Genomic DNA, 10,301 nt, shown 5'->3' with positions numbered 1-10,301 from the left:
TCTCTCTCTCTCTCTCTCTCTCTCTCTCTCTCTCTCTCTCTCTCTCTGCCTTTCTATAGTAAACACCTTCAAACCATTTTAAAAAAAAAGGAAAAGAAAGAAAGGTCTATTAGGGCTGGAGAGATGGCTCAGTGGTTAAGAACACTGACTGCTCTTCTGAAGGTCTTGAGTTCAAATCCCAGCAACCACATGGTGGCTCACAACCATCCGTAATGAGATCTGAAGCCCTCTTCTGGGTGTCTGAAGACAGCTACAGTGTACTTAGATATAATAATAAAGAAATATTAAAAAAAAAAGAAAGAAAGAAAAAAGAAAGAAAGGTCTATTAATCTGCTTTCAAACCACACATTGCTTTCCCCACCATCCCCAAAATAAACAAATCCAAGCAAGCAGCACACTTGCATCTCTGCATCTGTCCACATCAGCTGTCCCTCTCCCGCCCACGCATGCTTGTCCGCAGTCACTTTAACATGTTGTCCCACTTCTGGAGCTCTCATATGAAAGGTCAGAGGAAATTTTTATTTTTTTAAAGACGAGGTCTTATGTATCCCAGGTTATCCTCATTAGCCACGAAGATGAACTTGCAGTCCTCCTGCCTTTCCTTTGCAGGGGCTGGGACTACACGCATGTGCTTGGTCTGGCTAGCATTTATTTTTGCAGTCCAGGAGACCAGAGCCACAGCAGAGAGTTAAGTCAAGCCCCTGTGTACACGTATGATCAGCAACACTGAATGAACACACGCTTCCTCAGACGCGATTGTTCTGCCCTACAACCCGTGGCCTTCTCGTCCCCTCTGACCCCTGGATTCCTGCGCTCTGGGACACACCTGCAGTGTGACTTAGACCATATCCTGGAGTGTCTATACACACCAAAGCGAGCATTCCTTTTCCCCAGCAGGGACCCCATTGCCGACCACAGTGCCTGCAATACTTGATCAATGAACACTTACTGAACAAAATCTTGATCCATCACCTACTGGTCTACCACCCTCCACACCTCTCCTTTATGTTCCTCTTTTCCTGTCATCTCATTATATACCCATGAGGCTCTCATTTCCTCTTGCAATGAGAATCACACCCCCTGCCCCCCCCCCAGAGCTTCCTAAAAATATCCTTCCTGGCCTGATCCCCAGAAAACTCCAGTTCAATTGACTTGCTATGAAGTCTGAATACAAGTCGTTCAAATCCGATTCTACTGTGAAGCCTGCTCAGAGGGCCACCCCAGAACCTCCTTCAGGTTCTCCTGGGTTGTCATCTTCTTATTAACCTATCAGCTCCTCTCACAGATGTAGATAGAGTCCCCGTCTAAACTTCCTCGGGAATATGACCTAAAGGGATACAAATGTGGCTTTCTGTCGCCCGTGGGTTTTCTTGAGTTCTTTCCACACTTCTCTTGAAGTAGCAACAGCAAGATCTGAGATTCTTCACATTCCCTGGAGTTGGGGTACCAAAGAGAAGGCTTACCCAGCAGAATAAGGAGCACCCCAGCCAGCTGAGCTCGCCTGTACTTGGCCACTCCGGGCTCATGGCCCATTCGGATGCAGGGGAGAACTGTCAACAGCAGCAAGATGGCCGGCAGGCCCAGAACAGAAGCCGCAATCATGAGGGCTCTACAAGCCTGCACGTAGCCTGGAAACAAGAGAGCAGAGAGAGTAGGTTAGACTGGGGGAGGGGGGCGTGGTGGAGGGGGAGGTCCTCCTACTCCTGAATCTCTCAGGAATTCAACACCACCTTCTTTCTCCTCCTCCTCCTCCTCCTCCTTGTCACCTCTGAGACTTCAAATTTGATAAGTATTATCCAAGATCACCCCACACCTTCCACTCAGGGAGGGTGCTAGAAAGACACAGACACTAGGCCAAGGTAGAGCAGTCAAGCACTCACTTGCATTGCTGCAACACCTTGTTGAAGATCCCCTAGAAGTTGAACAAGGCCACCTGTGATGCTGGGTTTCTGACTCCAGTCTACCGTGGCCTGGTCTGCCTGTGCAACGTTAGCAGGTCAGTTACCTACTGTATCTCACTTTCAGTCATCTACAGAGTGATGATAACAATAATGACCCCACACGACCGCCTAACAGTTCTACCGACAATCAAGCTCACAATTCAAAGGGTCCATAAAAAGATTTCTGTGCTAAGTACTGAAAAGATTGATAGTGAATAGGACTGGCATTATTGCTCTGCATCAATGTGATAGACTGTTTGTTTTTTTTTTTTTTTTTTTTTTTTTTCAGGACAGGAACTCACCATAGCCAAGGCAATTCTCCTGCCTCAGCCTCTCCAGGGCTGGGATTATAGGCACGAGGCGTCACACTCAGCCTAGTGTGGTATCACTGCTTCAGCGTACCACGTGATTTTATCCTCAGTTCACACTGGGTGTGAATATGCGAGCCCTGAACACTGTAAGCTCAGACTAAGACTTCGCCTCTCTCCCTCCTCCCCAGAGGCTGCTATCCTCCTGACTCCCACCCTCTCAGCTGACCAAGTTTCATTTCCTGCTTCATTCATTAATGGTGCTTGGGCTGAGTTAAGGGCAATGCCAAGAACTGACCCTAGAGCTTTCCCATATACCAGGGCCCCCATGTCACATCCAGCCAACCTCCCTTGTGTGCCAGCACACAGCATCAACACTGCCCCTTAAGGTGTGTCACCTGGGCTCTCTTCCAACCACTTCCCATCTCATCTTAAGAATGAAATAACATATCAGATATCACAGACTTGTGGACCCCAGGAGCCTCAGCCCTGCCCTCCCTCACAGCTGGGAGGAGAGCCAGGGCCCACACAAAGGCAGCAGTCAACACAGACCGATGCTCTGAAGTTTATGGCACAAGGCTGTCCGCGTGCTACAGTACCAAGGCCACCTCTAGAAATCAGAAGATGAAGACAGAAGGGTGCCCCTCCCCCACACGATGGGTAAGGTTGGAAACACAGAACAAAAAGCTTCTCCACAAAAATATACTCCCTGCCCCCCGGCGTGGCCTGTGTGTTCTGAAAACAAACCATTTGGCACTGAATGCTCAGGAAATGTAATTTCAGGGGAAGGAAACAAAAATGATTTTATACACCACTTAGAAATTTCTACAGCCATGCCCAGCTGTTAGTAGAAAAAACGACATTTGTCCTTTCTAGACCACCTCCTACTTCAAAGTGACTCACTGGCTCCCTTAAGCAATCCTTAAAGATATCTGGTTGGCTTGGTTTAAATTCTTTAAAAAAAAAAAATTTACTAGGGTTTATAGAGGTTAGCAATTTGTCTCAGACAACCCAGGTTGTTGAGAGCGGAGTCTAACCCAGGTCTACCAAAGCCAGTGTTAACTGAAGCTGAGAACACACCAGGGCTCCCTAATGCTTGTTCTTCTGAATGTCCAAGTGCAAGGTGTGACATGCAGTGTGTGGTACACTACGTGGTAGAGGCAAGGTGTGGACCAGGAGAGAATGCAAAGAGAATTTAAAATATACCGTGGGAGGGGAGATATAGCTCAGACTGTAGAGAGCTCGCTTAACATAAACAAAGCCCTGGCTTCATTTCCCAATTCCGCATCCTGGAATAAAGCTAAGTCAGCAGTGAGTGAGCTGGGAGGAGGGGGGTGAATTCCAAACGTCCCGTCTGGAAAAGAGAGGGTACCTAAGGCTCTAAAAGGGGGTACAGAGTCTCTGGAAACCCCAAGGCTCTCTCCGGAGAAGGCGCAAATTCAGCTCTTCTCGAGACCTTAGGGCTGACCTTTGGGCCTGGTGATGCCCTTAAATATATACATCACCCAAGACCAGAGGGAGTTAGGCCACCTCAACTAGATGACAGAGAAGCCAAAGGGGGTGACAGATTTCTTTCTAGCAGAAATCCACAAGGGGTGCTCATAACCACCCAAAGTCATCCAACTGGCTACAGGTTTCGAAACTGTTTCCAAAAACTTTCCCATGACACCCAAAGGTGCTCCCTCCCAAACTTCCTCACCCTGGGTTTCCAAGGATGGCCGACAATTCCCCTGACACCACCACCACCACCACCACCACCCGGCCCCCCACCCCACCCCACCCCGTGACCCTCGGCATTGATTTCCGTCTCCCTGGTGGAGTTCCCCTCCCCCCAGGGTACTTGTTCTTCCCATCACCTAGCAGCAGAACTGGAGAAGGGTGTCACCCTGGCAGAGAGGGGGTGGGAAGCACGGTCACTACAGCCTGCTATTGAGGAATCCCAGGGGCAAAAGGTAGGTAAAGATGGTGACAAGTCAGATAAGCGGGCCCTGAATTGAGAGACTCCTCGAATGTGAACGGGATGCCTCCGGAGTACCATGCAGTCTAAGAAGCTCAGCTCAGCCCACACCTATTTGAAATTGCCCCTTTGTTCTCCCCTCCTCAGGCCTATAGACGGCTCTAATCAGGAGACCGCGGGGGGTGGGGAGGGGGGGAAGGGCAGGACTGTAGTGTCTCTTTCATCAGTTAGCTTGGTTACCTGGGATGATGAAATCATGAGAATTAACAAGAGTGATTCCCACCATGTGTATATGATTTGATTCATCAAATTCTCAAAACCATTGATTGACCAGTGTTACCTTTATTATCTCATGTTCAGATAAAGAAACTGAAGCTAACAGGTGGCTCTTTAGGACTAATTCTCCTACAGGGTTGGATTGGAGATGTCAAAAATGTATCCAGAGGTCTCTGAGTCTCCAAACTTCTGAGAGCCCTGTCTAAAACCCCCATTTCTGGCCCAACCCGCCTCTGGAAGCTGCTTGAAAACTTGGGGTCCTTACCTGGAAGGATGAGGATGTCCACCAGCGGTTTGCAGTGGTAGAGACCAGTGGCCATGACGCAGTCGGCCCACAGCCCCTTGGAGCCCAGTTCGTCCATTTTTCGGCAGGTGGGGATGGTGTAGCTGCAGGTCACCACCCAGTCATTGGTGGACGTTGTGACGATGATGCCAATCCAACCCACGAAGCTCGTGACGAAACCCACCACCTGCAGGCAAGTGGCTACCATGGTGGCCGCAGCGACGTCCACGCAGCTCGACCCACACGGACTGTGCCCCCTGCGCCGGCCTGGACAGAGCCTTCCCTAGGCTTGCCCTCCCGGCCCTCGCGAGCCGCTGGCTCCGGGATACTCGAGATGGAGAGAGAGAGAGGCTGCGAGCGCTGCTGCGAAGGCGTGCAGCGGGGACAGGTGCGCCTGGCGGGGACTGCAGCGCTGCTGGGCAGCGCGTCCCCGCCCCCTCTTTAAACTCCGGGACTCGGGCTGGCAAGCGCCAATCCGCGACAGCCCCGAGACGAGCCGGCCAATGGCAAGCCAGGCTTCGGTGCGGGTGGAGAAGGGAGCAGGGGATGAGAAGGGGCAGCAGACCGCCCCCACGGGCCGGTGAAGCACGGTCAGCGCTGGGAATTAAATTAATCCCATCCCGATAGGGACCCGCAGAGTGAAGGGGGTGCGTCCAGCTCCTGTTGGGTTTGTTAAGCGTAGTCTCTCTTCTTGAGGCGTAGTCTCTCTTATCTCTGTGTCTCCTTCCTCAACTTCTACCAACTCCCCGCCCGCTCCCTCTTCTCTGCTGTGGACACTTCCAAGGGCACCTAGTACAGTTTCCTATGCCCCTAAGGAACAGAAGGGACACATTCAGCACTCCGATGTTACCATAAGAAAAGACCGGGGAGATAGCTTAGTAGGTGAGAGCACTTACTGCGCTGGCACACGAGAGAGCCTCAATCCCAATGCCCAGTATCCAATAAAAAGCCTGTCATGGTGCTTACTAAGTCTGTAACCCGGTGCTATTGGACCGATACAGAAGGACCTCTGAGTTTGCTGGCTGCCATTCTAGAGCCAGGTTCAGTGCCATTCTGTGGCTCAAGGAAATAAGGTAGATGGGGATAGAGCAGGACACGGGACATCCTCCTAAGTGCACACGTGTATACACACATGCACACCACACCACCACACATAAACACACACGTACACGCTCCGCAAGAAACAAATAACACAATAAAAAGATGGTGCCAGCAGAATTAACTCTGTTCACAATAATGGTGACAATTACTCACTGTTATTAATACTTGTTAAGTACATGTGTTCTTATACCACAACTTATTGAATTGTCCCCACTTTGCAATGGGAACAACCGTCAATTCTGCACAGAAGAAACAGTCCCCCAAAAAGGATAAGCTGCTCAAGTTCACACCGCTAGGAAGGAGAATCCGTGGGCCCATCTCATTCCTGTCCCTGACCTTTCCTGGGAATCCATCCTGCTTATCACGTTCTGAAATGTTCCTAAAGCGCTTGGTGTTCCATTTGGGATACATTAAAAAGCCAGGCACTCTGCCCAGATCACTGTAAATACGTTAGCTTCTGTTCTCCGCCGAGAAAACCGATAGCCCAGATTGAGTGGGAAGCCGAAGCTATCAGCAAAGGCTACCAGGCAGCCCCCCCTTCTCTACACGCATCCCGATAAGGCTCATTCTGTGCCCTTGGGCAGAGGGAGGTACTGGGGATGAACCGAAGGACTTGAGCAGGCCAGACAATGCTCTACCATTGAGCTACAGCTTCGGGCTTGTACAATTTTAAGTCAAGAAAGGGATTGCTTATCTTACTGTACAGCTTGATCTGGTCACCTGGCCCTCTTCCCCCCTCTCCTCTTATTCTATTTTAAATGGTGGCAGATTTCAGCAGACGTACATTCTGTTCAACATCCTGAAGCCTCAGGTGCCAAGCATGCACCACTGGTGTTGAGCTTGCTGCAGTTATCCCCATGATGGGGTCATACATGTCACCAAGTCTTCAAGCCAAGACTGCCCTGGATCAAGGAGACAACTGGACTATCTATGTGACAGGTGGGTTGGTCTTGGAGTGGGCTGTCTCTTAGCCTATGTGACAGGTGGGTTGGTCTTGGAGTGAGAATGGCAAACGCCTCATTACCGTTATGGTGGCCTATGCGGGTTAACTCCTGCAATGTGTTTGACGCGGGCCTGGTGCTTTTGATTGACAGTGTTAGCCATTATTTGAACTACCCAGACCAGCCTGCATAGTCCGAGGCCTGGCTCCACTACTACTGCCTACGGGATCGAAACATTTCACATTGCTTTTTAAAAGAATAATTATATTTGTATCCGTTCCCTGAGAATCTCATGTGTCTTTTTATGACACTATTTACCTATTTTGTGTGCATGTATATGTGTGTGCATATGTGTACGTGACACATGCATAGAGATCAGAGGACAGCTGCAGGAGTCCATGTTCTTCCACCGCGTGGGTCCCAGGGACCAAAGGCAGGGCTTCAGGTTTGACGGCAGTGCCTTTTCCTGTGAGCCCCCACATCGGTCCTATGTAATGTTTCTTGGTTTCCTGACATTTGTAAAGAGGGGTAGACACGGAGCCTACCTTATAGTTCTCTTTATGGGTATCTGAGCCACTATACATACTGAGCTGAAAGTAATGTCTGGGACAAACCCTCATGAAACTGGGACACTAGATTATGATGTGAAGCTCAGCATTCTTGTTCTTGCATTCTTCGTTTGCTCGCGCAAGGTGAGGGCTTATGCAAACTATCGTATGGAAATATAGCCGCTTTTCGAAGGAACCACCAAGTCTACGGAGCATTTCGTCATGAAGTCTACTCATCTGGATGTTGACAGATGCTCCCTTTAATATCCAAAACTAGCTTTGTGCTAAGGACAAGATAAAGTATAAAAACCCCGAGCCCCATCAATTCACTGCAAAACTAGCTATGAAACTTGCATTCTTAGAACTCTCACATTCTTAGAGTTAATGTCCTACACATGACAGCTCACTCCATCAGAGTTGAGCAGTAGCCTGCCCACCCATGGGTCTGATGGATACATGCACATGCATACACACACAGAAACACACGTGTCTGCAAAGTCAGATTTCAGAACTTTGGCACAGAGTAATAAAATGACTTAACGAAGCTGTCAAAGTTTTTGACTTGTAAGGAGACACCCAGGGAACACATTCCTTCTAGATCTGTTCCCTTGCCCGTGTGACTCGCATGATCTCCACTTGGAAAACAAGAAGAATGGATTTCCCACTGGGAGTATTGTGAAGACGAAGGTAACATAAATCACATACAAATGGAAGGTGCATGTAAGAGACAAGACACTGAATAATTAAGTTATTGTTATCGTTTTCTATGACAGACACACAAAATGGTACCTGAGGGAGGCCAGTAGAGATACAATCTAGCTGAATAAATTAGCCATGAGCAAAAAGGCTAATCCATTTCAAAGGAGCCCAGGCAGCCACAGAGGTAGGACCATGAGCCACAGAGTCTGAGGACACAGCCCATGGCCAGGCGCTCTGGGTTCTGGGTAAAGACCACCAACTCTCTTGTGGTTTTGTTTTCTTTTTTCGGCCTTTTTTTATTTGACACAGGGATTCTCCCATATTCCGTGCTGTGACCGCATTGCAAGTGTCCCCAGTGATCACGATCTGACTTCCCACATAAGACAACGCAGTAAATGAGAAAGCCCCACACAATCTCAGGCCCCGCTCCAGTGTGACAACAAGTCCAACCACACCCAGACAGTGTCGCCAGTGGTTCCCAGTCAGTCCCAGCTCCGTTCCTTTTCTCTCAGGAACTCTGCCATGTCACCTCTCCACGTCCCCACACTATGACACAGAACCGGAAAGTTCTGGAGGAGAACTGAGTTTCCATCTTCTGACCTTTAACCCAATATCATATTCCATATGAATTTGTTTTTATTCTTACTGTAAGATATTTGAAAAGAAAGGTTTAAGGGGGCAGTTAGTGTATTAAAAGCACAGATGTGTGAAGAAGGAAACAGCTGTGTTTAAATGTTATCCTACCATTTACACTTGAAATTAGCCAGCCAAACTAGAGGCCAATCAGTTAGTGTGGCTTGTGAGGGACTCAAAGCCAGAGATTTTGCTGGCATCTAAGGGAGCACAGAGAATGATGGGAGAATCAGTGTGCACTTAGCGCCCTCTAGTGACTGTCATTGTATAGATGGTTTTCGGAAAAGCACGGAAGGGAGCACTGACACAGCCTGAGGATGGATTGACCTAACCTCAACTTCCCCGGAGCCAAACTGGTGACAGATTTAACTAAAATTTGCATTTTTCGGCGACACTTTTTTTTCATTCGTTAAAAATACGCAACTCTTTAGGAAACCAAATATATGAAAGCATAAGGTGTCTATGAACCCACTTCTCTTAAGACCACAAATCAAGTTCCTTCTGCGTTGGGTGGATACATACATGACATGTTTGTGCGAGAGTGGGATCACATGACTGTGGGGTGTGGCACGAGGACATGCAGACGCCAGAGGAGAGCACCGAGTGATGCTCCTTGGCCACCATTCAACTTCTGTTTTTGTGTTTGTTTGTTTGTTTGTTTGTTCTTTTCTCACAGGCCTGGAAGTTCAACCAGTAAGCTAGCCTTGTTGACCCGTTAACTCCAGGGACTGTCTGTCTCTGCATCGGACCTCGTGGAGCTGGAGTTATGGGTGACTGTGAGCTGCCTGATATGGGTGCTGTACTTCTTAACCATTGAGCCATTTTCTCAGTCCCCAGTCAGCTTTTTTTTTTTTTTTTTTAGACATAGGTCTGGTGGCTCAAAAACAGGCCCTCTTGCTTATAAGTATCTATTAACTAAGGTAATTCCACAGCTCACGGAGTACCTTTAATAGGATCTATTTTTCTTTTTTCTTTTTTTTTTTTTTTTTTTTTTTTTTTATTTTTTTTTTTTTTTTTTTTTTTTTTGGTTTTTCGAGACAGGGTTTCTGTGTAGCCCTGGCTGTCCTGGAACTCACTTTGTAGACCAGGCTGGCCTCGAACTCAGAAATTCACCTGCCTCTGCCTCTCCCGAGTGCTGGGATTAAAGGTGTGCGCCACCACGCCCGGCTTAGATTTATTTATTATTATGTCTAAGTACACTGTCGCCATCTTCGGATGCACCAGAAGAGGGCATCAGATCTCATTACGGATGGTTGTGAGCCACCACGTGGTTGCTGGGATTTGAACTCAGGACCTTCAGAAGAGCAGTCGGTGCTCTTAACCACTGAGCCATCTCTCCAGCCCGGATCTATTTTTCTTTATATTTTTTCTCTTATTGGATATTTTCTTTATTTACATTTCAAATGTTATCCCCTTTCCAGGTCTCCCTTCCGGAATCCCCATCCCTTCCCCCTGCCTCTCCACCACCCACCCACCCACTCCCACCTTTCCACCCTGGCATCGAACTCGCTCAGGCCCAAGGGCCGCTCCTCCCACTTATATCCAACAAGTCCATCCTCTGCCACATATGCCACTGGTGCCATGGGTCCCTCCTTGTGTACTCTTTGGTTGGTGG

General features: G+C 48.5%; 1 protein-coding gene across 1 annotated transcript in view; it reads right to left on the bottom strand.

Moving 5' to 3' along the window:
• Window positions 1–5,204, bottom strand: part of Cldn11 (claudin 11) — a 14,495-nt gene extending 9,291 nt beyond the window's left edge. The window contains exons 1-2 of the mRNA XM_021196252.1: window positions 4,747–5,204; window positions 1,464–1,628 (exon numbers count right to left, since the gene is read on the bottom strand). Coding sequence (XP_021051911.1) covers window positions 1,464–1,628; window positions 4,747–4,972 — 391 coding nt within the window. The 5' untranslated portion in view covers window positions 4,973–5,204. The remainder of the gene's footprint in view (window positions 1–1,463; window positions 1,629–4,746) is intronic.
• Window positions 5,205–10,301: the final 5,097 nt, after the last annotated feature.

The sequence above is a fragment of the Mus pahari genome, chromosome 4 (genome assembly GCF_900095145.1).
Source record: "Mus pahari chromosome 4, PAHARI_EIJ_v1.1, whole genome shotgun sequence".
In the NCBI taxonomy this organism is placed as follows: domain Eukaryota; kingdom Metazoa; phylum Chordata; class Mammalia; order Rodentia; family Muridae; genus Mus; species Mus pahari.
Note: the sequence above shows the minus strand (reverse complement) of the source record. Positions and strands in the feature narration are given on the sequence as shown.